Raw genomic sequence first — 27,470 nt, 5'->3', positions numbered from 1 at the left:
GTGATCAGGCCGGGAGAGGGGTGACGCGCCTTTGATGTAGCTCATCCAAGGTCATTATTTTCTGAGGAATAGGGTCTAAGTCAAAGTAATAGTGGAAAGAGGCTTGATCACAAATTCCCCGAGCAGGTTAGTGGTGAGTTTTGTTTCCTTCAGGTACTCAGGAGATTAATCAGCGTCAGCCAGTGAGAGACACCAAGGGACGTCCATTTCTGTCCATCTTTCCTCCACGGGATGAAAGTGTGGGTAGCTTTCCAGGGAGGAGAACATAATAGAGAGAGAGAGAGAGAGAGAGAGAGAGAGTCCACTCAGTTCAGCGGAGGCCTCCTCTGACACCTCCAGGGTGTGTGCACTTTCCTAAGGGGTGGGGACTGTGAGCATAGGACTTAATGTCAGGGTTCAGGACGAGCGGGAGGTGCAGGGAGACCTAGGGAATCAGGGAATGCCCACCTGGAATGTTCTCCAAAGGACTAAACAGAGACACGTTGCCCCCCTTGGGTGGAATAGCAGCGGGAATTCCGTGAGCAAGTCGTGACCACCTCCCTCAACTTCTTCCTTGTGCTGCCCACGGATCTGAACCATGTTAGGATATTCAGCTCACTTAGTCCTCCAGGGGAAGAGCTACTCACAGGGCCCTTGCAAGTAAATGTGTATTTGATCTGAAAAAATATGTGAAATCATCCTGACTTTTGGGAAGAGTGGGGCCCTTCATCCACGGCCTTCTGAAAAGCACCAGGCATCCTTCTGCGGACCACCAGCGGAGAGGCACGTCGGCGGGCAGAGAACCCTCCTCAGGGGCTGTGAGGACGGCCTTCTCAGCCCACCCCAGCCCTAGAGTGACACTACCCCCATGGGCCAAAATGAGGGGACGTGTCATCCGGATTATGTTGGCGATCAGTGAAAATTAGAAACAACCCAATCAAGCACAAACAGAGCAACAGGTAAACACATGATGGGAATACATACTTTCTAGCTATTTGAAAAATTAGGTAGCTATGTATGGAAGACGTCTATGATATTTTTTAAAAGCAAGTTGCAAAACAATCTTATGATATAAACCCATTGACGACTCTCCATGTGAATATTCTATTTTTGTGTACGTATAGAAAGAAATAGAACATGGAGGGATGCTTAACAACTGAAAAAACCTTCTCTAATGGCACCAGGCTTGGGGGCCTCTTCTCTGCCTCTGGAATTCCCACCGTAGCCCTTGCTATCATCAGAGCTCCTACCACACAGTCTTATAGATTGCTTTCTGGTTGTACTTTGCATATCAGACCCTGCACACTTTGAAGGCAGGTTGGTGTTCATGCTCAGCGTCCCTGAGTCTTAGATCAGTGCTGAGAACCAGATTGGTAGCATGAGACTAGGGGTGAAACATACCATTTGTTACCGCACAGTGCAACTCACACCACAATCATCCTGTTACTGGTGAACTTTTAGATGAAAAGAAATAACCATAGTCCCAATGTTCAGTAAAATACTTCCTTTACTAAGATTGTCCCAGACTGTGGTGAGAATGCTCTAACGGGTGCTGGCAGCTTACAGTCTTCCTAGTTCACACTTCGGCATGGCCCTGTGAAGCTTGGTCTTAGCCGAGAAGCGCTGAGCAGGGCGGTCACTTGTGTTTGAGGGCAGGGCCTCCCCATGCATCTGAAACACCTCAGTGTGTGCAAGACAGGGAGTGGCTTTGCCTGCAGGGAGCCTGTGCTCTGACATCGTTTCCCCATCAGGATGAGAGCTGGTGTGTTAATGAGTCCGATTTGCAGTTTTAAATACATTGAGTCAAGGCAGTAACAAAAGTGTGACAATCTGGAAATCTGCCAAAGAAGAAAAAAATCGTAAATTTGGCTAATCATAGCTTTAAGAAAAATTGAGATCATTATACAGTCAGAGAGGATTGCATTTTTTTTTAAAGCAAAAGGTATTGCCATTAGGATGGGACTGGACTAAGTCCAGTGTGGTGAAGACCTGGTTTCAGACTCTGCTCAGGCATCAGGCTTGTGCATTTTGGGGAAGTCCACTCAGCCTGTCTGATGAGAGTGGTTACCTCGAGCTCACTTCTGGTTCTTACAGTTCTGTGCTTCTTAATGCTGTGTGTTCCTTGATTCACAAAGATGCCACACATGGAACACCTATGGAGATGGTAACTCATCACATGCTTTCCTACACACATACTTCTATGACTTTGCTACATGAACTATTCTGTAAAGAGTAGGTGCAACGCCATCACTGGGACCTGTAAGGATATGAAAGAATTTGGCAACGGGTAGAAGAAGGTGGGTTAGAAGGATTAAATGATGGGTAAGAAAGGCAGGGAAGACAGTAAGATGCAATGATTCACAAACAAGGCAAGTTGTTCAGGGTTAGTTTCTGCTGTGGGCACAGTGGATCTTCACATTGTCTAATTTTGTGAAAACCTTAGTTGTTATTCGTTGGAAATATTTCCTGATATTCTGGGTACATTATTCTTTCTTCAGTTTTACCTTTACTGTTTAACATTATGTCACCTCCAAGCAGGCAAAATAAGGACTTCCTCCTTTGGTGTTAACACCTTTTAAATATTTGTAGACTCTTATCAAGTACCCAGGGATCCCCTCTCCACCATTACTTGGCCGATCTACACACTTCCAGGTCTTTTGATCTTAATGCACACGTCATTCCTTTGATCATTTCGGCACCTTGCTCTGGACCCTCTCAACTATATCAACTTACTTCTGTTAACAAATAATACTCTGAACAGTTCAACTACAGTCTTTGGAGAAGCAGATTGCAGAGAGAATATTCCTTTACTGTTCCATGATGTAAATCCCAGGAGTATTGGATCCAACTCAAGGCTTTCTTTTTGACTATAACTGAAGTTATTTCAAACTTACAGTTAAACTAGCCATGCAAGCTCTTAACAATCATAAAATGTGGGATAGCTTTACCTGTGGGGCAACAGAAAGCGTTCTTTATTGTCACCTTCTGTTGGTGAATTCATCTCCTCCTTCTTTTGATATGTTTTACTAAAGCCAGTCAAGCATTTCAACGGAAACAGATAGCACTTAAAATATAAGTACTACTGGGAGAAGACACATTGACCTGAATTCCCACTGAGATGTAACTACACTGACTATATGTACTTCCTAGAATAACTTTTTAAAATCTGGTGCCTAGAATTAGAAAACTAACCACAGGGAAGGGAAGGGGTGGAGTGAAGTTTGCAAAAAAGAAGAGTAGGAAAACTGAAGATAAATGTACTATATATGTCACAACTTGGTTCAGGGCCAACCCTCAGGGTACCGTTGGGGACAGGATCAGTGCCTTATATAAGTTGGCGGCCACCCGTCGCATCTCATATGGGGTGTGGCACAGCAGACAGCCAATAAATAGTGTCTGAATAAATAAATGAGTATTTTCTGTTAGGAGTGATCTGTTTCCCCAATTTAATCATCTTCATTCTGTTACTCTTTTAATTGGTAGATTAGCATGTACTCTCCTTTCTCAGCTAAGCCTCATTGTGTACTGTTATTCATACTTCTCCCTCTACCAATTCTTTAGCATCATTATCCAAATCTATTTGTATTTTTTGCTCTGAATTTCATGAGAAAATTTCACTAACCTACCTAGTTCTCTTTTCTGTCCCCCAAAAAAGACAGGTTGGATGTTATTCAGAATTGTGCTTGCTTAATCTGATGTGAATTAATAAGAGGATTTGAGAGAATACTATCTCCTTTGAGACCAAATTTCATATTTCCTGAAATTCAGATCTTTGCATCATAAGCAGTAACACAGCCCAGTGTCTTAATTACCATGAAAAGTGTGCAAAGGAAAGCAGAGACCTCTAAAGGAATTTTTACCTAGACAATAGAGCTTTGTAGATTGAAACCAGCCCCTCTGAAATACCTTCAGAAGTAAAATAGAAACCTTCTGTTAGGGACCAGGGAATCCAGAATTCTTTGTGGCTAAGTTTCCAGAGCAGACATGGCTGCTTAAGGCAGTTGTTGAAGTTTGTGAGTGAGATGCAGAGATATTCTCAAAAGACCTTTCCTACTGGAAACTACAAAGGAACTTAACAGCTGTTGTGGAAACTATAGTAGGAGTTTTAAAAGGCACTTCAAAAGATTTTAAGTTAGAGATCTATTTTCCTTTCCTTGCATACTTAATCTGCAACGCCACAGGCTGCCCCTGGAAAAGGAACATTTTCCAACAGGAATTGATCCTTGTTCTTAAAGTGGTAAGAATCTTTGCAGGTAAAATGTTGAGGGAAAGTCTTTTAGCTTAGTTTCCTAGGTGACCAGAAGTCTGGTTAATTTTAAAATATTTATTAATGATTTTAATACAAGAAAAACACTCCGTTAGGCACAGATGGAATAAACATTGCTCTGACCTTAGAGAAGCCTCTATCCTGTGACAGTGACAGATGTGTACTTGGATAAGCATAAACAAACAGAGAGAGTTGGTAGAGACATGTAGATGAAGGCTCAGTATGGGATAAGCTAGGGTTTAGATTCCAAACTGAAATAGGCTTAGCAGTCCCCTGATGTGGTCGTTGTAGGTATTATTTTCATCTTAGAACACATTTCCCCCATATTCATGAAGTACAATTTTAGTGTCTAGCTACCCTTTCTGCTGCCCAGGCAATACTCTGGGTTGTGAATCTGGCTGCGTGTGAAGCCGTTAAGTTCATCCACCGTAACACCCATTCCCTCCCTCCTCCTGCTGCGTGAGCAGTGGGCTCCTCAGCACCCTGAGCAAACAAGCCAAGTTCCTTTTACTCCCGTCACCCTTCCTGCAGCTCAGGAAGCAGAGCAGACTTAGTCCCAAGTGGATTCGGAACGATGTACCCTAGAAGGTACCCTGCACCTGCAGCCCGTTGTATCCCAGCATCATCCAGGTGGACTCGTCAGAAACTCCACGAGGAAGGAGCCCTGAAATCCTGGGGCCTGCGGTGTGCAGCTCATGCTCCTCTTCCAACAGCACCTGCCTCGGGTCTGGGCTGGCAGCGTCTCCCCTTTCTGCAGGGGCATGGGGGCCTTGCACCCCGACGGCCCTCCACCGGCCACCATGCAGCGAGGGGCCGTATCCGCTGCCAGGAGAGGCGCCGGCAGAAGCCTTGTAAAGCAGGAAGGGCTCAGGGGGGCTGATCCTGCCTATTTAAACATTTTCTCCCTTTTGAATTTGGAGTGAGATACAGGTTAATAAAATACACAGTGAAAAAAGAAGACAAAAAAGAAAGGAAGGAAAGAAGAAAGAGAAGAAAGGAAGGAAAAGAGGAAGGAAGGAGGTGGAAGGGAAAAAGGCTGCTTCCAATCATATGTTCTGACTGGGGGGGAAACGGAAAGGCTTTCCTTTCTCTCTCTCTCTCTCTTTTCTATTAAAAGTTTTAATTACAAAATATTTCCAATATCTAAAAGCATACAGGTGGATCTCGTTAAGATTTTAAATTCTTGTTCACCAAAAAACATCATTAAGAAAGTGGAAAGCAAGCCATAGACTAGGAGAGGATATTCACAACACGTGTATCCAAAGAAAACTTGTCCAGAACAGATGAATTCTTACAAATGATAAAGTCAAACAAAGTTTTAAACTGGGCACTGAACAAGGATAAGAGGATCTCCAAATGGTCAAGTCAGCAAAGATGCTCAATGTTATCACTCATACAGAAGATGGAAATTAAAATCTTAAGTGAGATACCACTGCGCACCTGCCAGAATGGCTAAAATTTAAAAAGACTGATGACAGCAAGTGTTCAAGAAGATTGGAGCAACTGAAACGCAGACAGCACTGGTGCTGGCATTAATGCGCCACCACTTCAGAAAACTGTCAGTTTTTACTAAATCTAAGCATATGCCTAACCTACGATTCAGAAATTCCAGTTCTAGAACATAGACCAGAGAAATGAGGGTGCATGTTCACAAACAAATAGGTTCAAGAAGTGTATAGATGCTTTACGCATAATAGCCAAAAACTGAGGTGGGGTGGAATTGAATGATCACATGGGAAGTTAGATAAATAATTGTGGCATATTCGTAAGTAGAATCCTATATAACATTTTTTAAAAGAGCGAACTACTAGTACTTACAACAATAAGGATAAATCTCAACGATGTTATGTTGAGTGAAAAAAGCCAGATGCTTAAGAGTATATATTGTATTAATCCATTGGTGATTTATCTGGGGCAGGAATGTTACAAACTGGGAAGAAACACAAGTAGTTTACAGGGCACTGAACGTTTTCTGAATATTAATTTAGTGGTGGTCACGATGGTGCGCCCATATGGAAAAAAGTCATCAAGCTGTACACTTAAGATAGGTGTATTATTATAAAGATATTATTCAACAACATAGAGAGGATGAAAAATAATGACAGACAACCATATATATTACTTAGATTTGTTTAATCCTAACATTTGCCATTTTTGTTTTCTTGTTGTTGATTAAAATATAAAACCATGCAAGATATATTTGGAGCCATCCTCATATCCTACCCACATATGTCAGCCCCCAGAGCAATCTCTGTTCTGAAAGAGGCCTGACTACTGTGCCTTTATGTTTCATTCTGAGCTTACTCTGCACCAGGCAGTGTTCTAGTTCCTAGAAATTCACCTAGAATAGAACGCATAACCCTGCCCAGCGAGAGCCGACATGTGAAAGGGTGGATGGAAAATGAGCAAATCTGAAGTAATACGTGGCATGATACATGAGATGCACTTTAGAGGAAAATGAAGCAAGAAAGGGTGTTGGGGGTGGGTTTCAGCGAGTGGGCTGTCCCATGTTGGATGGGGTTGCCAAGGGACAGCTCAGGGACAGGATACCATTTAGGAAGACCTGAAGGTGGAGGAGCAAAGCACACAGACATCAGGGGACACATTCCAGGCCAAGGGGGCCCAGTTTCAAGGAGCAGAGAGAGGCCAGGATGGTTCTGGAGGGGCGAACATGATTAGAGGGCCAAGGGCTGGGCGAGGTAGACCCTTGCAGTCCGTTGTAAGGAGTTTTTGAGACAGAAGCCATTGGAGGGCTTTGAGCACAGTGACACATTGTGACATGTTATGACATATTCAACAGGACCATTCTGGCTACAGTATGGATAGCAGACTCCTGTGGGGCCCAGGCAGAATCAGGGGGGCCAGTTAGGAGGGCCCTGAAGTCATCCAGGGCAGGGGTAGTGGCAGCTAGGCCCTGCCAGGCAGCGTGGGTGCGGGCAGGCAAGGTGGACTTCCAGGTGCATTCTGAGGATGTGCATCAAGGGCATATAATATCGTTTTGTGTGCTTTGAAAGTCTACATATATGGATTTATACACACATATACATACATGATTTATCCACGAGTCCCTTTGCAGGTCATTTTTCTTTGCAATTCACCCATGTTGGTGTATGTCAATTGTTTTATTTGCTGGATGATATACATGGTAGGAATGTACTGGAATTCACTTATTCATATTATAATAAGTATTTATGGAATGTCAGAACCAGGCATTTGTTCTAGTTGCTGAGAATTAGGAAAGGACAAAAGAAACATCTCTCCCTCATGGATCTTGATGTTTAAAGTTTGTTCATTGCCCTGATGATAAGAATTTAGTTGTTTCCAGCTTTTCATGGTTACAAAATACTGGAATGGACACCCTTTGAGCATTTTTATATAAAACTCTAAGTACACATATATACAAGGATTCCTAAATGCAGAAATTAAGGATTTGCCAGCTATTGTCAATTGCTTTTCAAAGTGGTGGTGCTGCTTCTCAGTGCCCCATGAGTCTTCATTTCTCCAACACCCCAACCAGTTATAAACTTTGGTGTGCTAATGAGTATGAATTAATATTTCATTATTTTTAGCTGCATTTCCCTAATAACTAGTGAGATTGAATATCTTTTCAAGTGCTTATTAGCCATTTATATTTCTTCTCTTTAAACTAGCCATTCATATACTTCACCAGGTCTACCTTGGTTTGGGTTTTATTTACTAATTTGCTGAATATTACATGTAAATGTTGACACTAATTAATGGCTGGTTATATGTAAATTTATAAATCTTTTTGATGAATTGATAAGGGTTTTGCTTTTCTTGTCTTTTTAAATTAATATTTCCCTATTCCAGTGTCATAGATACTTTCTAATATTTTCTTCTGGTTTTCAGTCTTTTACTTTTTACTGTTAGACTTTTTAATGGATTTGGAGTTTACTTTTGTGTATGGAATGAAATAGATTTATTTTTCTCCAAAGGACAGCCAGTTGTCCCAGTATATGCAACATAACTATCTGTACACAGTAAGATTGTATCTGCAATATTACTAGTAAGAGAGGAGGTATTTAGTCTTTATGACTCTCTATTAAAGTAGTTCTGACTTTCTGCCAAAGGTTGCTAGGACTTTTAGATTACCACAGGAAAAACAAAAGTCAAATTATTTCCAGGTAGTAAAAAGAGTACAATTTGTCAAACAGTTTATACTTTTCTCATTTGTAATGCTATGTCTATAGCATTGTATATATATATATTATATATAAACAAACTGTTCCTTGGTTTTCATTTTATTCCATTGGTTTATTTAATGTTAGATTTGTGTACCACATTTCAAGTTATAGAAGGTATTTTCCATCTCTTATTTGCTAATTTTTTAAAGTCATGAATTTGGACTGTATATCAAAACTATGATAGATCTAACATGATCATAAGATTTTTGTCCTCTTATCTATTAATGAGATGAATCATATCACTGGATTTTTCTTGGAAATTACTTTCTTGGAAATCAACCCAACTTTGTCAATTACAGACTGATCTAAGGAAATTTGGCATGTATAACTCTTAGCTATTGTTTGATAGGAAGCAGGAACCTCGGACAAGGATGAGGTGGGAGAAGGCTAGCTACTGCCCACCACCTCCTACCAGGTATAATGAAAACATATTTTAGACCAAATTCTGCACATATGCTAACACTTACTACAAATATTGATTAAAAATTAGAAATAAAACTGTTCATACATCCAGCTCTCTAATCTAGGTTAAATTCCAGCTCTCTGTGTATTTGCAAGCTCTGAGTAGCACTTTGCAAAAAATGCATGACAATATCCCATAGCTGGTGTTAGGCAAGCAGATGTTTACCTAGACCACTGGCTGGAGGTGTGACTGTTTAAAGATTAAGCCTCATAGCATCAAAGGCCATAGGCTCATTGAGTCCTATACTCTGTAACAGTAGGAAATATCTCTGAATCATGTTAGCCTATCTCCATACTTTGAATACCTTTAATTTCACCAATGAGAGAGTATTTTTCAATACATTATGCTAATTAGTAATGCCTACTGATGTAACACTAGCTAAACATCCCAACATATAGACTCATGATTATGGAAATGGACTGTGTTGTGTCAAAACTTGAATTTACTGAACAAATACAGTATTACTCTTTCTTGGCTAAAGTACTTTATATGACAGACAAAATTAATACTTGATTCAATAATTTAACAAATATTTATGCTATATTTTTGATAATGGAGATATAACAGAAGAACACAGACTAGAGTCCTTGACCTTATAGAACTTACATTCTAGTAAAAGAAACAAATATGATAGGAAGGAAGTTATATACAGTAGTTAGGGTGTTAAACACTTATGATGACTTCCCCTTCCAATGCCATGTGATCACTGTCGCTGGCCTTGCCCTTCTGTCATGGGTAAGAAAAGCACACCAAGTACATGAGAGAAACTGTGTGAAGACCTCAGAGCACAGGCAGCAGGACCGTGATTCCCGAGGGAAGGGAAACAGATAACGCAAGACTTACTATCCTCTGGGCTCCAGAGTTGGAAGAAGAAACCATGTTCAGAATTGAGAGAAAGACATGGACATAATCAGATGGGAAATGTAAGATACATATAAATGACTTCTAGGGTTGAAAAATGTGTGTAACTGAAAAAATTTCACTGAGTGGGATTAACAGCAGACAAAACACTATAGAAGAAATGGAAGTAGAGAGAGAAAAAAAGAGAATGAAAAAATAAATAGTGCTTCTGTAACGTGGGAAAATATCAAATGATTTAATATATTGTTTGAATGGGGACAGGGCAGAAAAAGTTTTGAATAAATAATAGTTGATGTTTTTCAAAACTTAATGACAGCAATAAACTTACAGATCCAAGAAGCTCAACAAATTCCAAGCAGAAGAAACTTGAAGAGAAATACACCAAGGAGCGTCATACTTGGATTACTGAAAACTAGTGATGAAGAGAAAATCTTAAATGCAGCCAGAAGGGGAAAAATTGACTTTATGTACACAAGAACAATATTAGGATTGTTCACACAGAATCATCAGAACTAGTGGAAGTCAGGAAACAATGGCAAGACATGTTTCAATTGCTGAAAGAAAAGTGGGAACAAAGTAATATAATCCAGTGACGATATTCTTCAAAAATAAAGGCAAATGGTTTTCAAACAAACAAAATCTGGAAGGATTTTTCCCCAGTAGGCCTGGAATATAAGAAATATTAAAAGAAATTCCTCAGGTTGACATAAAATTGTACCAGTAACCTGGATCTTAAAACAGAGAGAAGAGTGCCAGAAATAGTAAGAAAAAGAAGTAAAACATGAAAAAAAAAACCCTAATCAAAAGAGAAAGCTAAGGGGGGCTATATTAATAGCAGACAAAGCAGGCTTTATAATGACAACTATCAGCTGAGATAAAAAAATAGATACTTCATAATGACTAAATGATCAATTCATCAAGAAGAACTAACAATTATAAATATGTATTCATCTAATTACACAATTTAAAACACATGAAGTAAAAACTGAGGGATATAGGAGAAATCAAGAAATCAGCAATGTTATTTGGAGAATCCACAGTCTCTATAATTGATAAAACAAATGTACAGAATGTCAGTAGTACTGAATGCACTATCAAACTACTCAACCTAATTGAAATTTATGAAACACTGCACCAAACATCTGTAAAATACTTATTCTTTTCAAGTGCACATAGAACAGTCACCAAAATAGATGACATTCTGGGCTTCAAAAGATGTCTCCATTAACTTAAAAGACTGGAAATACTACAGGCCAAAATGCAATTAAATTAGAAATCAATGACAATAAGATTACTGGAAAATCCCTAAATATTTGGAAATTAAACAATACATTATTAAAAAACCCGTGACACACAGAGGAAGTCACAATGGAAATTAGAACCTTTTTTGAACTGATTGATAATGAAAACAAAATATACATAAATTAGTAAGGTGCAGACTAAGTAGTATATAGAGGTAAATACATAGCTTTTAATACCTATATTAGAAAAGAAGAAAAATAGAAAATTAATCATGTAAGCTTACATTTTTAAAAGATAGAGAAAGAAGGGCAAATGAAACCAAAAGTATATAGCAAGAAGGAAAGAATAAAGACTATAGCAAATGTGAATACACTTGAAAATAAGCAAGCAATAAAGAAAATCAGTGCAAGCAGAAGCCATTTTCTATAAGAATCAACACAATCTACAAATCTTTAGCTTACATGGTTAAGAAAAAAGGCACAAATCACCAATGTTAGGAATGAAAGTGGGTCATCACTACAGATCATATAGATATTAAAGAATAATAAGAGGATACTATGAACAACTTCATGTCAATAAATTAAGAAACTTAGATTAAATAGTCAAATTATTTGAAAGTCACAAAGTACCAATATGATTCAAGGAGAAATAGAAAATATGAATAGGTTTATATTGATTGAATATTTTAATCTGTGACTGAACCTCTCTTGACAATGAAAATTGTAGACCCAGATAGTTTTGAATTAGTGAATTCTATACAAGTCTTTCACTAATCTTTGAGAAAATAGACGAGTGAACACTTTTAAACCCATTTTGTGATGTGAGCACTTACGAGATACCAAATCCAGGAAAAAAAAATACTATTTACCAATGTATATTGTGAACATAGAGGTAAAAAAATCCTTTCAAAATTTTAGCCAATCAAACCCAACAGTATAAAAAGGATAATACAATCACATTCAAGTGGGTTTTATCTTCGGACTATAAATCTAACATAACATTTTAAAAATCAATAAAGTACTTCACCATATTAACAGAATACACATAACCACCAGATAATCTCAATACATTTTTAAAAAAGCATCTGACAAAATCCAATACCCATTAAAAATAAATGATCTAAGCAAACTTAGAATAAAAGGAAACTTCCTCAATGTGATAAAGATCAACTGGGAAAAACTTAGAGCTAACAGCACATTTAATGGAGAAAAACACTTTCTCTCTAAGACTGGGAACAAGGCTAGGATGTTTGATCTCGCCACCGGAGTTCAACATCAGCAAAAAAGAAAGAAAAGAAGGAAGGGGAAGAGGGATGAAGAGATATAATGGAAAAGGAAGCAGTAGAAACATCTTTAAACAATACTTTTTACAATGGCATCAAAAATATATAGCGATACATTCACCTAGTGATAGTTTAACTAAATATTTTAAGATATGTTATGGAAAATACAAAATAGTGCTCTGAGAAATGAAAAATTGTGTAAACAGATGCATTGTTTACAGGTTGGAAGACTCAATAAATATTTTTTAAATTTTAATTGTGGTAAAACACATATAAAATATACCATCTTAACCATTTTTAAGCATGTAGTTCAGTAATGTGAAATACAGTCACACTGTTGTGCAACTCATCTCCAGGACAGCTTTTGTCTTGCAAAACTGAAACTCTACACCCTTCAAACAATAATTCTTCATTCTCCTGTCCCCACAGCTCCTGGTAACCATCCCTGGGGAAAGCAGGGGGCTCATCCCAGCAACAAGATCTGTACATGGTTCACAGAACAGGGAGAAGGGCCCCCAAAGGCAGGCACAGAATGATGGGGAAGTACAGGGCGCCAGGAAGGAGGGAGCAGGTGGGAGGGGCAGGATTCTGAGTGAGTCACTTTGTGCTCTACCAAAAGCCAAGGGTGCTTGAGAGCCAGGTGTTTCAGAAATAGATGTTTTAAAATAAACAAGTAGACAGGAATTTTAAATGCATTAGAAAAGAGAAGCCTACAGCGATTTGGTGATAATTAGCTAACATGGATTGAATGCATATTATGCACCAGGCATCTATTTATATTCTATGTAGTTTAACTTGGTGATTCTCAGACTTTTGCATGTGGCAGACCTCCCTGGAGGGCTTCTGATTCAGCAGGCCAGGAAACGTGCATTTCTAGGAAGTGTCCAGGCAATGCGGCTGCTGATTTGTGAACCACACTTTGATAATCCCTGGTTTAAATAATTTAATTCTGACAAATACCTATGAGGGAGCTGCTATTATTATGTCCATTTTACACACAAGAAAACTGAAGCAGAGAGATTGAGTAATGTGGCTTCACCCCAGCCATCCCCCAAAGGAAGTGGTAAGCCTGGATTTGAACTCTGGTTCTGGATTTTAAATGCTACACCACACAGTGTGCTTTATAATTAGTCCCCCCAGAGAAATCTTACCCACCTAAAACAGCATCCTGGCAGATTTATTGTTGTCTAAAATAGTTATAAAGATACTATGCCAAAGGCAGAATATATTTGAGAGCGAGTGAAATAAGCTGCATATTTTGGCAAAATGTTAGTTCACCACCACCACGACCACCACAACAAACCAGTTCATTGGGAAAATTGTTTTTCAAAGCAGTTAAGTTAGATACTGAAAACAGCAAAAGTTAACATAATGAGTGGGTAAACCTTACAAAGCCTTCCAATCTTTCTGGAATTTCAAGATTTAACCCTGAATGTGGACTACTGTTTGCACTGAATTGAAAGCTTTTCAAATCCATGTATGTTTTTCTTTTCTGGTTCCTGCTGGGCAGAGCAGGTCAAACGAGCTATACACACTGAAGAGAAAACATTTTCAAGTTAAATTTTGTTATTATGGAGTCTACAATTTAGGGCATAATGGGCAGCTAGAACACATCTCAGATCTGAGGACTGTGATTACCGACCTAACTGGCATACGATACACTCTCAATGGCTTCTAAGGCCTTAAAGCCAGGGGTAAAGATAATATCATCCATAGCTGAGTCAGTTCAGAAAATGAAAAGAAAAAGACATTCAGATCAGAATGTCTACATTAGAAGTGTCTTCAGAAAACCCTCTACAAGTCTGCTTTCCCCAGTCCCGTCAAGGGGAGGGGCCACTGTGAAGGGACGGATGCACGGGCCCCACGAAGCAGAGCCGCCTCCATCCGTCTGTGATCAGTTCACAGCATCAGGAACTGGTGACAAATGGGAGGCAAGGAGTATCACCACATCCCGTCTGTTTTCTCTGCGTCAAAAGACTGGGAAAAATCTAATTGTGTGGTTTGGAGTCTAGTAAGGGGGTTCGGGAAACGATTGCTTCAACCTGTGCAGCGATGGGCGGCGGCCTCACTGGGGCAGAGCGGTATCCAGGGGCGGGATAATCATGATTTTTTATAATTAAAATTATGATATGACTTAACGGTGGTTAGTGTAGATGCTTTTAAAATAAAAGAAAAAATGACCTCTAAGATATCATTATGCCATTATTAGCATGAAGTAGAGTTAGTGTGGTTCATTTCAGTCCTTTTCAGAGTCAGTCCTACACTACGGATATTCTTTACTTTTTTGGGGTGTGTCCCCCCCAAAAAACATTGTAGGATGTTCAGCAACACCCCTGGCCTCTACTTATCACATGAGCGTCCCAGCTGTTCCCAAGCACCAGTCGAGACAATGAAAAATCTCTCCAGATATTGCAAAGGTTCCTACAGGACATTAGTACCCTCAGTTATGAGAACCGCCGATTTAGACCCATTCATCCTCTTCTAACTTAAATTATTGCCACTGAGGGCGAGGCCATGCTTTATAGACCTTAGAAATAATTATTAAGGAATCCCTTCAATTAAAAAAAATTTTTTTTCTCTAGATGAAACAACTTCAGATCATCAGAGGTACCTTCAACCGTCTGCTGGCCCTCATCAGAGTTGAAAGGATTGCTCAAGATCCTGTACCTAAACCTCCTTGTATTTCAGATTAGATTCAGGAAAAAATGTATTTGATCTACTCTCTAAGAGAATGGACATCAAGTGGATATAAAAAAATGGTTCCAAGCTGTTTTAAAAGGGAAATAGTGACTAATAAAAGAACTATTGTTGGCACTTGGACCGCTAAGAAAAGCAACGTGATAATTAAGTACCTGTATGGATAGACCTGGAGTGGCAGGAACTCAGGAAACAGTCAGTGAAGCCATGAGCACTTAACTAATTGGCACAAACCCAGGAAGTCCATTTGCTAGTTTTTGTTTCCTTGTGAGTAAACAAGGGCAGTTTGCCTTTCAAGAAGCACAAATTAACAATCTTGTGGAGTTACCCGACTGAGGCAAAGATTAAGAGAACAAAAAACAGTAATGAGAGATTTCAGGGATACACCAGAGCTCCAAAATGATGCACACAGCTTTCTAGAGAGGATTTCTATTCCATGTAGGAAGGCAAATCAGTAAAAAGAAGGAAAATGTACAATATTTGTAGACACTTTATTTAGTCTTAGGAGAGACATATTTATAGTGCTCAGTGGTGTAATGTGTATTGCTCAGTTTTTAAATGAATCAAATGTTAATCAATGTTCAGCAAAAGATGAACAACATGTTTCAACAAGATTCGATACAAATGTTCTGTACACTGACTCTTGCCAGGAGCTATGCTGAGTGCCAGATCGGATGGTCTGCAGAGAATGCAGTTGCTTTCAGAGAAAGCGTCAGTGGCTTTCTCAACTCTGTCCCCAGAACTGGTGTTTTCAGGGTCTATAGCTGGCAGAGCGATATTATAGCAAGTTCTTTTTAGTACTTCAGGTATACAGAATGCTATTAACGTTTTAAAAGGTTCTATTATATCCAGGTTTTCAGAGGAATCGATTTAGCTTTACAGTTATTGTTTGAGCGGGCAAGAAATTTACCATGTAATTTCTGTACCATGTAATAAGGATCCTTCTACAAAATGTTGATGAAGGGTAAGGGTGTGAAGTGCAAAGAATGGTCCTTCAGAAGTCAGAAGAATAATGACTCTGATACTTACAAAGCATAGACGTCTCCGAATCCCAGTATAGCCACATCTGGGATAAGCATAATAATAATGGTTGTTTTTTTTTAAACCTCCATTCTAGGCTTGACTGAGTTAAACTGTAGGAAAGGGCCTTGCATGTTACGAACCACACTAACTCTACTTCATGCTAATAATGGCATAATGATATCTTAGAGGTCATTTTTTCTTTTATTTTAAAGCATCTACACTAACCACCGTTAAGTCATATCATAATTTTAATTATAAAAAATCATGATTCTCCCGCCCCTGGATACCGCTCTGCCCCAGCGAGGCTGCCGCCCATCGCTGCACAGGAGCCGCCTACGAGATGCTGCGGTCCAAGTCCCGGGAGATGGCAATCCTGGGCCACGGGTCTGCCGGGACATCCTCTTCCACGATTCAGTTTGTTGAAGGCCGATTTGCTGACTCCTACGATCCAACCATTGACCACACTTTCACAAAACGGATCACAGTAAATGGAGTAAATGGACAAGAATATCATCTTCAACTTGTAGACACAGCTGGGCAAGATGAATATTCCACCTTTGCTCAGACGCACTCCATAGATATTCACGGTTACATTCTTGCGTATTCTATCAATCAAAAGTTTCGAAGTGATTAAAGTTATCCATGGCAAATTGCTGGGCATGGTGGGGAAAGTGCAAATACCTGTTATGCTGGTTGGAAATAGGCAAGACCTGCATATGGAAAGGGCGGTCAGCTACGAAGAAGGGAAAGCGCTAGCGGAGTCGTGGAACGCAGCTGTTTTGGAATCTTCTGCTAAAGAAAATCAGCGTGACATTTGAGCCTTAGAAGACCTCTACCAAGTACTTTTTAAGTAAACAAACACGATTTGACAGTACAGTATTGTTTTTTATTGACCAGGTTTATTCTTAGACCTAATACTCTCTATCAGTCAGTACTCAATGTCTAAGACCACACAAAGTCTGGGTCCAGTTCGTCCAGCCAGCCTTTTTTATCTGAAGCTATTTCTGTGTAAATGGGAACCTTTGATAGCATATCCTACTGAAAACTTAAGTTCACCTCCCGCAGAGTGGTCCCCGGAGGGCTGGATCTCCTTGTGGAGGTGACATGGTATTCCTTAGGTGGTGCAGTTCACCCCATCACTTGGATGTTCACGCACTGGACATAGTCCTAAGTGTCGTGAAAAATCGGAGGAACCTGCACCTCTGGAGAGCTCACATCTGACCTTGCACCTTGGAGACAGCCCGGTCCTGCCCCGCAGCACGGTGATCCCGTCCAGGTGCTGACTTGATGGGTGGAGCATGTTGGCTGTTAGGTGCTCCCAGCATTGCTGCAGCTCAGGATTTTCAGTGACGGGCAAGCTCACTGCCTCCAGACCGTGGTACAGGCTGTTGCTAGTACCCGTTGCACATGAGTGTCCTGGTGTTCTTTGCATTCACCCCGTGGGGATGGTGCCACCCTATGTCCGGGAGAGGAATCCATCTTAGAGGTGTCAGCTGTTGGTTAAGGCCAGTAACCAAGTTCATTCTGTGCCCCACATATGTTTGCTGAGATCATACCTGAGCTTCTGAAGAAATTCTCATAACTGCCAGGTTTGATTTAAATTCTTGCTTAGTACTGTGTTTCATCACTCCTAAGACTTTTTTTTCTACATTTTAACATCCCTGATATCAGAATGAGTGTCGTGATCAATGGTAAAGCATATGTAGTAAAAAGTAACGTCCTTGGTGGTGCCTGGCACAGTCTCAGATGCATTAATGGACCACAAGCACAAATAGAAAACTATGTCTACAAAACTATTTTGCAGCTCATAATAAGTATAAATTATAAACTCACATTACAAGTTAAAATTAATGTGACTGAGTTTTGCTGAAACTATGTTGTCAATTTACTCCTGCCCCTCTTGACCCCAGGTCTCCCCCATCATGTCGCTCACTGATGGTGCTCTTGCCTAAACTGTGCAGCCTGTCCATGTCACCAAATCCAGTGGGCATTTCTGCCTTCTTTCAGGACTTCCAGTAGCACGGCACACAGCTGATGACTTCCTTTGAGAGTCTGTTTCCATGGCACCACGATCTCCTGGTGGCTCCCAGCTCTGTCACTGCTGGGTGTCCTTCACTGATTCCTTCTCTGTCTGACCTCTCTGGGCTCCTCTCCTGTCTACGCTCTCTTCCTTGACCTCACCAGTCACACAGCTCTCACTCCTGTTTCCTGAAGAGTCTGAAATTCATATCTCCCACACGGACCTCTGTGGGCTTATCTTGTCTCAGTTGTCCCATAGGCACCTCAGATTTATTCTGTGCAAATTAAATTACTGGTTTTCCTCAAAAACCTGGTCCTACCCTAGACCATGTTTCAGGAAATGACAGTTTTACACTGGATTCTGAAGCGGGTGGGCCATTTGGGAACCATCCTCAACCTCTTCCCACAGCTCTCCTCCCATGCTATTCACCACCAGGTCCTCAGGGCACTGCCTTCAAACCCTGCTTGCGGTTGTCTGCATTCTCCATGCCCATGGCTGGCTGCAGGGGCACACCCGCAAACCCTTACACTGTGGCCCAAGTCAACTTGTTTAAAGCATAAGCTGTTTTCTGTTATTCCCTCCTTAAAATCCTCTAATATAATCATTGTGCCCAGATCCACACTTGCCACCTGAGGCCCAGCTCAATCTGTGCATAGCTCCCCACATCTGCTCTGAGGCTGCACCCAGCCCCTCTGGCCACAGTCAGTTCCCAGGACCCAGAAGCTCTCCCCCAGACCTCTGTGCTTGTCTTTCCTCTGCCCAGGATGGCTGAGACTTTGCGCCTCCAGGGCCCAGTGGGTTCCGCCAGCCTGTCAGAGCCTGGTGCTTGGTCACACCGGACAGCACACATCACGACATCTCACCGCTGGCCCTCAGGATGGTGCACGTTGTTCTATGATGGTTACAGAGCACACAGTGATAGCTGCCCCAGGCACCTTCGAGTCCCACTGCTCTAGCACAGGGCCTGGTAAATAGATTCTCCAGTGTACCATTTTAATTTCCTTGTTTCTTTTATGTCTTGTTAGTTATTTTCTTAGTGGTTGTCCTAGGAATTACAGTTAACATCTTAATTGGTAACAATCTAGTTTGGACTATTACTGTTTTTACAGTGTACAGAAACTTGCTTCTTGCACACAGCTCCATCCCGCCCCCTCATTTGTGCTGTTGTGAATCACAATTTTATTTTTTACATAAAATCAACACAATTGTTCTTGCTTTATGGAGTCACCTTTTAAATCAAATAGAAAAATGTAACCACAAAAACATCATGATTCTGAGCAATCTGAATGGGTTTCTGTCTACTTCCAGCACCATCTAATCAGCTCAGGCAATTATACCAGAATGCCAACCACTGGGTAGCTTATCAACATTTATTTCTCATAGTTCTGGTGGCTAAAAGTCCAAGATCAAGGCAGGCCGACTTGGAGTCTGGTGAGAGCCCCCTTCCTGACTCGTAGATGGCTGTCTTTCACTGTAATGTCATGGGGTAGAAGGGGGAGGGAGCCCTCTGGGGTCTCTTTTAAAAGGGCACAGATTCCATCCCTGAGGGCACTGCCTTCATGACCTCATCACCTCCCAGAGGACCCATCTCCTGATACCATTGCCTTGGGGGTTGGGATTTCAACATAGGAATTTTGAGGGAGACACAAATATTCGGTCTTAATGTGAAAGTGGCAAAATGAGAAATGTCTAAAATTCCCAAGGACAGCTAGGGTTCAGGAGCTCACTGTGCCAGCTTCTCCACATACCTTCTGGCCGCCACCCCTCTCTGGAGGGAGCTGGGTCACTGGGGAGCATTCCTTTGCTTGGAAACAGATGAAGCTGGGTATGTGAAGGGGGAAAATAGTGTCCTGAGGGCAGAAGAGTCTTGCTCTGAGGAAACATGTCAGTCCAAGTTTCTCTGAAGCCTGCAAGAATATGCCTTTACTTGAGAAAGGCCAAAACAGTGTGTGGTTTGCCTGGGGTCCTCACCGGCTCCTTGCCCTGGGGTGGACATGTCCAAAGGAGAAAGATGACTCCAGGGCCATTCAAAGCCAGCTCTCTGCCACCAACAGCACTCGCTGGAGGAAAGAGGAGCTTTGCATGCACAAGCCTTGAATTTGAATCAGTTTGTGTACCTGGTTCTATCCCATGCATTTATCCTCGATTTAGTATGTATTTAAACTGACTCCACTCTATTCCTAGATATTCCTTGCATGTGTGTGGTATTTTAATCCCATTATTCCCTTTTGGCAGAATGAACCTAGTGATTGCCTATGACAGGTAGTCTTTAAAGTCCCAAGGATCACAAGAATGGGCACAGCAAATAATCAGAGTGTCTTTAAGCAAAACGGTTACAAAATAAACAAGTCCATACATCAAAGCAGTGGAAAAGACTAAATATTAAGTGAAACAACTGCTTTAGGAATGAACTTCAGAAATGCTAAATTGTATTTAGCTTTCACGAGAATGAAATTATCACCATTGGTTAAAGTAAGGCCCTCAACTAGATGCTTCACACTGTTGGCAACCTTATTTAGTTTTAATGCACAGCTACTAAATTATCCTTGGCTTCCTCTGAGTGAAGCAGAACTGCCCCTGTCATCATGAACAATTCTGAAGTAACTTTCCAGAAGTGCTCAGCGAAATAAGATCTGTTTACTACAGCTTTCCATTAAGATACCTCGTAACACTTAAATAGCCCTGCCTTTGAAATGAAACAAGGTTGAATGTCTGCAATGAGAAGAATGCAGTTGTAAACAGCTCATTGGATGGTGTCTATGATGCCTGTCTATTCTGTGATTTGAAGATAAAAAAAAAAACCCAGTTTCTCATTTTTTTTCATGATGGAAGCCCTCATTAAACATACAAACACACATTAAGTGCTCGATTTCTTTTAGCACGATGCTAAATGCAGACCAGGTCTTAGCGTTGTTCTCATTATTTCCATTTCATAGATGGGATAACCAAGTCTCTGAAAAGATAAACAACTTGCGCAAGTTACTCAGTGGAGAACCAACACCCACACGTCCTGAGCGCACCACCGCCCTCTAAAAGGCAAGGCTAACCTCAATGAACAGACGCGGCTAAGAGTCCCTGCATTGTGCGCATTTGCTAAGCGATGGTCGTGAGCTGGCTCAGACGATGTGCTCTCCGTCTCCTGGGGCCCTGGAGTTGGCTTCCCAGCCCGCAACAGCCAAAACAAACCCACCGCAGGCTTTGAAAGAGTCGCCTGGATTGTGTAGAACTTCCAAAGGCACCACAGAGAGCAACCACACTAATGGGTGCTAATGGGAACGACCTTCCCCGATTCAATCCAGTCTCGGCTCTCTGGCCCGGCAGCTATTATAGTAAGGCTTTTAGAGAGATGATAACTTTAATTTTCCCCCTGCACTAGGCTTTCTGTAAGTGAGAAAGTGAGCTAAGTGTGTTTGGAGCAAGTGAGTTCTGAGGGGTGCCTCTGAGGCGGGCTATCTCTAGAATGGCTGTTCTCCAGGTTCAAGAAGTCAGGCCTCGGGCCAGGACGTGTGACCCTGCCTGTGCTGTGCCCCCATGTCCTCAGTACTCAACTCGCTGCCTAGCCCTGCATAGGAAGGCCTCTGGCCCCTCTCATTCAATCATCACTGACCATCCACACCATCCCCGAGGCTGCTGTCTCCAGCCTCATCACCCTAAACTGCCTCCAGATAGACAGGATTTCTCAGAGGGATGGCCGACATACTTCTATTTTTAGACTTGAGTTAGTTGCTAAGGTTTAACACTTGCACGTATATCTGCCTTTAGGCTTTCCTGGAAAACTATGAAAACTCGGAAGATTTGGCTCCACGGAGGCAGCGCTGCCCGGGAGCTGAGGACTGCTGGCCTCTTGAGATGAGCTTGGCCCTCAATCGGCAATTTCATTTTCCTCTCTGTTCCTCGGATTTCTCACCAAGCCTGTCTGCAGCACTAAGGGTTAACACCTGTGACACAGTGAAAGGGAGGGGCACTACTGATGCTGACACCCAGCCACTTGTTAAATCTGAGGGGTTCTTTTTAAATATCTCTTGGATCCACACCCTCCTTTTTAATTCAGTGGCTGTGGGCATCTTGTGTCTCTGTTCTCCCTTGCCAACTGCAGGAAAATGGTAATCGCAGTTCCCTGACGCGCTGTGTCCTCTCTTCATTGACCTGGCCCTGCGTTTCCCCTGCCTGGAACGTCCCCTCTGTTCATTTTGGCTGATGTGAATGCAATCATCCTCAGATGGCACAAATTGCCCCCTTTCTGATTCATTTTCTGATCTCTAGCCTGCACACTACCAGGAAAATCTCTCCCTGCGCTGTTTTACCCACTCAGTTTCTTTTCTTTTATGCCCCTGAGATAGACATCCTGTTCTGCTTTTTAGCAGAACTGTGCACACACTCCTAATCTCTTCCCTTTTTGGAAAATAAACTCCTTAAAGACGAAGAGTTTATCTCAGTTTTTTCTTTCCTGGGGCTAAGCTCAGTGACTGGTATTTGGTCTATACTTAATAGCTGTGTACTGAATAAAATGAGTAATACGAAAATGTTATGTGGGCTCAGTTATCACCTAGATCATTCATTTGATAAACTTAATGCAAAAGTTGAGGTAGAAGAATTAGGCACAAGTAGAGTTAGCAGCAAAAAGGATAAAAAATATATTAAACATTTATAGTCTTATGATATAGAACATATTGGGATAAAAATGTGTCTTCAGGCAAGATAGTTGCACATATAATAAGAGGCAATGAGGTAATGGGAATCAATATGAAGTGCTATCTCACTTAAGTTTTTAGGATTAAACAGACAAGGTACACATGTAACATATGCACACCACAGGTGAAATTGAAAACTGCGTTTATGGCATATATGAAGTTCTGTGTTTGGTTAGAATTAGGTTGCAGAAAATAACTTTTGGGGATGAATCTGAGCTGCCGTAAATCCTTTGTGAAAGGTAAATGCACATAAACACAACCATAACTAAAGGCAGGTTTGTCTGAGAACTTAGGAGACTTAAGGCTAGTGGGGGAGGTGGGAGACTGGTCAGGTCCCCAGAGTGGCTCCAGTGAAGGCTCTATAGTGAGGGGGAGGAAGGGAGGCGGGCAGGGTGAGCGAGTTTGCCCGGAGCCAGCCAGCCGGGACAGCGGAATTCAGGTGCAGATAAGAGAAGTGAGCCACCCGGGGTGAGGCAAGCATCGACTTTGAAGCTGCAAGGTGGCTCTTGGAAGGGGTCCAGGCGGCAGTGAGATCACTGAGGCCTATCACGGTTGCCCAAGGCTATCTCCGATTATCACGGAAGAGCGGGGAATGAGGGAAAATTTGTCTACTCTTCTACTTGAGTCGCCATACTCAGTCCTACGCTGATACAAGTCGAAAGGAAACAAATCATCGATTCTCCAGCAGCCAGCTGTCTTTGTGACGGGGCAGAAAGCTCAGACTTGCTAGGACCATTCTATCATTTGTAAAACTGGAGTGCATTTTAAAGTGAACTGTGTGGTGCGGGGGGCGGGGGGAGTTGCTTCTCTGACAGGCATTCCTGCAGTGTTCTCCGAAGCTAGGGAGGACCAGGGCATGCAGGGTCACTTGCTCAGATCTGAATACTAGAGCCTCTAACCTAGAATTAAATTTGCATTTATACATCAGTATATGAAGAGAAACACATTGGGGACCCAAGACTTGGGTCTGAATTCTGGAACTATCTTTTAGGAGCTGTCTTACCAAAGTTTGTGAAATGCAGCACAGTGCCTGGCACAGGGAATAAGAATTAAAATAAATCAGTCTAGCTTATTCTTTTTGCTCTGGTGCTTACAAATCTTTAGACATCCCCCACACCCTTTCTTAGGTGGCAAAATGAGAAAATAAAGAAATAAATTGAGGCACAGAAGAGTTTGTGGAATTTCAAGGAATTTGAAAGAGATCATAAAGGAAATAATCAAACAGATTTTAAACTATTCAAAATTTTTATCATCACTTTAAATTACAAAGTGCTTTTCATTTTGAACCAGTTTTGTTTATTCTCCACAAAACGTCCCATAGTTCAATATTTGTGTCACTAAATAATAACAATAGTAAGTTGCTTTGGACCAATCTTGATTGTTCATAATGTCATCCTTGATTGGAAGCAGAGAGTAAAGTGGAGCAAGGGATACAGAAGCTTAGCAGACAGGGTCTGTTGGATCTGGGAACTGTGACTTAATCCCAAACCCTACCAGGTGGGGTGAGAAGGAGGATGTGGAGCTTATGGGGTTACATCACAAATACAGTGCCTCTCTTGGGAATGGCTAATGGTCTTGCGCAGGTCTGGGGTTAACTTCAAGGAGCTAAAGAGAGCAGAGGAAATGAGATGAGAGACAACGAACTATGAAATTTGCCATCACGGCTAAAATGAATGAACTCTCTGGCTAACCAAGTGTGTGGAATTAGCAAGGTGGTTGGGTGGAAACGGGGTGAGGCATTATGGAAGTAGCATAAATGGGTGTTAATTAAGGAGCTCAACCATTGCTTCTTCCAAGGTGATGTCCATGTGTACCATGAGTTCCTAACAAGAGATATCCTATTATTTTTCTGTGAACATTTTCTACAGTGTGGTTTTTGCACCACCTACTGGCAAAGAACAGTGATCCTGCCTCTCAGTGAAGGACAGGCATGTATTTCAGCTGCTGGGGAGCAAGGCACTGGGGAGATCGAAATCGACTTTGTTTATTGGAAACATGTAGCTACTACCGCTAAATGGCATCCAATTCCTTGTCACCACCTTGTTAACACGTCTTAAACTGTGCCCGGTGACACGCACAGGTGTTTTCTTTCTGAAAGTGTCCTGATAATATGAGAAGATTATCCTGGATTAAGGTGTAGTGGGAAAGGGAATATTATGTTCAGTGATGAAGAGAGTCCGTCCAGTACGCCTGTCTAACTTACAGACTAATCTTTTTTTGGAAAGTACTTCTAGGCTGCCCCCATTAAAAAATGCCACGGCAACATTATTTATATTTTTGTTTGTATATTGCCAAGGAACCATTTAGATTTCTGTGATTGAGCAACACTTCTGCAACAATCCAGGGGTATATCATGTTCTGCCTTGAGGGTCTGAAGTGGCTTTGCTCGGTGACATTTTGGAGAACTTACTGAGACATTGTCATTGTGCTCCTTTTGCCACTTTGGAAGGAATTTGGCTTTTTTCCTCCTTTTTTTCTGTGGGGATGAAAGTCTAAGCTAAATTGATAAAAAGTCGAACAGCACCCATAGCTCTTTCTGACTCAACCCAGCCCCACGGGCTGGGGACCCGATGTGCAACGGCAGCGGCAGAGCCCCTGGAACTCGGAGCAGGGACGCAAACTTTGGCTTACGGGAGGGAGTGGATGTGGTGGGACACACATACTTCTCTCTGAAAGAAGAGCCATTCCATCCCCGATTCAGTTGTACTGAATAATTACAACACATTGATTCTCTGAACACATTTTTATGGACTTCTTTTGATTTTCAATAAATATCTCAGACCTCTTTCCATCTTCATTCTATGGTCTTTCTCATCCATTCCATTTATTTTACTCATTTCATCCACGCAACATTTATTGGATAGGTACCATGTAAAGGCTCTCTACTGGAAAGACACTAGCGGAGACACAAACAGGAAGATGTGGTTCACATCCTCAGAGAACCTAGTGCTTACGTGGGGATAGAAGACATGTACCCAAATCTCCTCCATACAATTACCTCTTTCACCTTCGAGGAACATGCAAAAAAAATGTGGAAATGCTGAGAAGAGGCAGATCCCCTTGGCTGACTGAATTAGAGGAGGGCATACAAAAAGGACAGTGCAGAAATATTGAAAAGGAAATCTCTACCTTGAATCCTCATGCTTTTAACTGACTTCCATTTATCTCTATTTTTTTTTCTAATGAAAGCATCTTTTTCAGACTTAAATTTTTTATCTGTTCATGTCCCTGTTTCCTTTTTCTGAAATACAGGCACAATGCCTTCGCACAGGGACAAAAGAGGGTGGGCATTTAATAGGCTGTTAAACTCTCTTTTGATAAGTACAAAATATTTGGTAGCCTTTTGAAAAGAACAGCTTGATGTTTTTAATCATCAGAAGCTGGAGCTGTTAATGATAAGTGTTGTCTGGAAGGTTGCCTCCACTGGGAAGTAAACTATAAAGCTCTGTTTGTTATTTTAAAGTGGCATCTGGAAATATACTTTTGATCTAATACTGAAGTCCTCTTGAATTGCCTAAGCTGTTTCACATGGAACCAAATGCATAGAAAGTGTCTTGGGAGGCTTTTCAAAGACTGAGGAATTGAATTCATGTTCGGTGGCAACATCAATGCCTTCTAGGCTCTCATAACCCTTTTGTATTCCAAATAAATCCACGAAACAGATGTGACTGAAGGATACTGAAGGCAGGCCAACCTGAAGTGAATGGGCCATGTTAGAAGCGCAGGCAGCTTCCTTTAGAAATGATGCTTTGGTTTGTAGCTTTAGATCTTGTTTAGAGTACTTACAATTCCATCCTAAGTAAATGAAGTCACCCTTCATCCCTTTAAAACAAAGGAACTAATATAAACGGTAAGAATATTTTGAAATAGCTTATGCAAATCTGAACAATGCAAGGTCATGGAAAGTCTCAATAGCTTTCTGACATAATTGCAAGGGACATATTTTTTCTGACATAATGCAAGGGATGTATTTTTTCTCAATATATATTTTATACTTCTAGTCAGAAATTCTCTGATCAAATAAAATCTTAAGTGATTTTAAATGAATGAGAATATTGTTTAAGGGAACACATAAGAGGATTGACTTTTTCAAAATATTTACATTCCAAATAACTCATCATTAAAGAAAAATATATGGCCAATTAATTGATAAGGACTAGTTAGCATAAGAAGTAAGGCTATGAAATTGGGTGATCTGTTATAAATGCTTAAAGAAAGCAATCATATCCTTGCCTAAAAGTTGTATTTTGAGGTATAGTTTGGTTTCAGTAAAATGGCTCTCCATCTGGCAAGTTTTTATTCTACATGCATTTCTTACCTAACAAATGATTGGCTGATCCTTTCATTTTAGATACAGAATTGTCATTCATCTTTTCTCTTGAGAAAGGTTTCAACTCGTTGGCTTCCAGAAACATCTTCTTGCTCTGTCATTCTTACTTGCTGAAGAAAACTTGCAAATTGGGCACATAAGAAAATCAGACAGGCTTTTGCTCTGTTCCATTAACAGGAGCCATAATTCGGCAGTGAATTGCTCTTTCTATCAGAAGTGACCCCTCCTATGCTGCTCCTTCAGAATAACCCATCACCTCGGAGCTGGGCACAGTTCCCTGCTCAGATGCCCTGGGGCACTCGTGCCTGTTGGAGCAGGCCCACCCTACTCCTGTTGTGGCAGTGGCAGGGTTTGGCCTTCAGCCTGCCTAGGGCCTCTGGCCATAATGCTCAATTACAAAGGTATGTGCT

The 27,470-nt window shown here is 41.3% G+C and overlaps 1 protein-coding gene and 1 pseudogene across 2 annotated transcripts in view; one reads left to right on the top strand and one right to left on the bottom strand.

Annotated features, from left to right (window-relative positions):
- Window positions 1-1,591: 1,591 nt before the first annotated feature.
- LOC118969026 (uncharacterized) overlaps window positions 1,592-27,470 on the bottom strand; it is a 50,506-nt gene continuing 24,627 nt past the window's right edge. The window contains exon 2 of one of the 2 annotated variants that reach the window (XM_073227178.1): window positions 1,592-1,817. In XM_073227178.1, coding sequence (XP_073083279.1) covers window positions 1,769-1,817 — 49 coding nt within the window. In that variant the 3' untranslated portion in view covers window positions 1,592-1,768. The remainder of the gene's footprint in view (window positions 1,818-27,470) is intronic. The other variant, XM_073227111.1, reaches the window with a different exon arrangement.
- Window positions 16,360-16,837, top strand: LOC108388580 (GTP-binding protein Rheb pseudogene; annotated as a pseudogene).

The sequence above is a fragment of the Manis javanica genome, chromosome 1 (assembly GCF_040802235.1).
Source record: "Manis javanica isolate MJ-LG chromosome 1, MJ_LKY, whole genome shotgun sequence".
NCBI lineage: Eukaryota > Metazoa > Chordata > Mammalia > Pholidota > Manidae > Manis > Manis javanica.
This window is presented reverse-complemented; position numbering and strand designations above follow the sequence as displayed.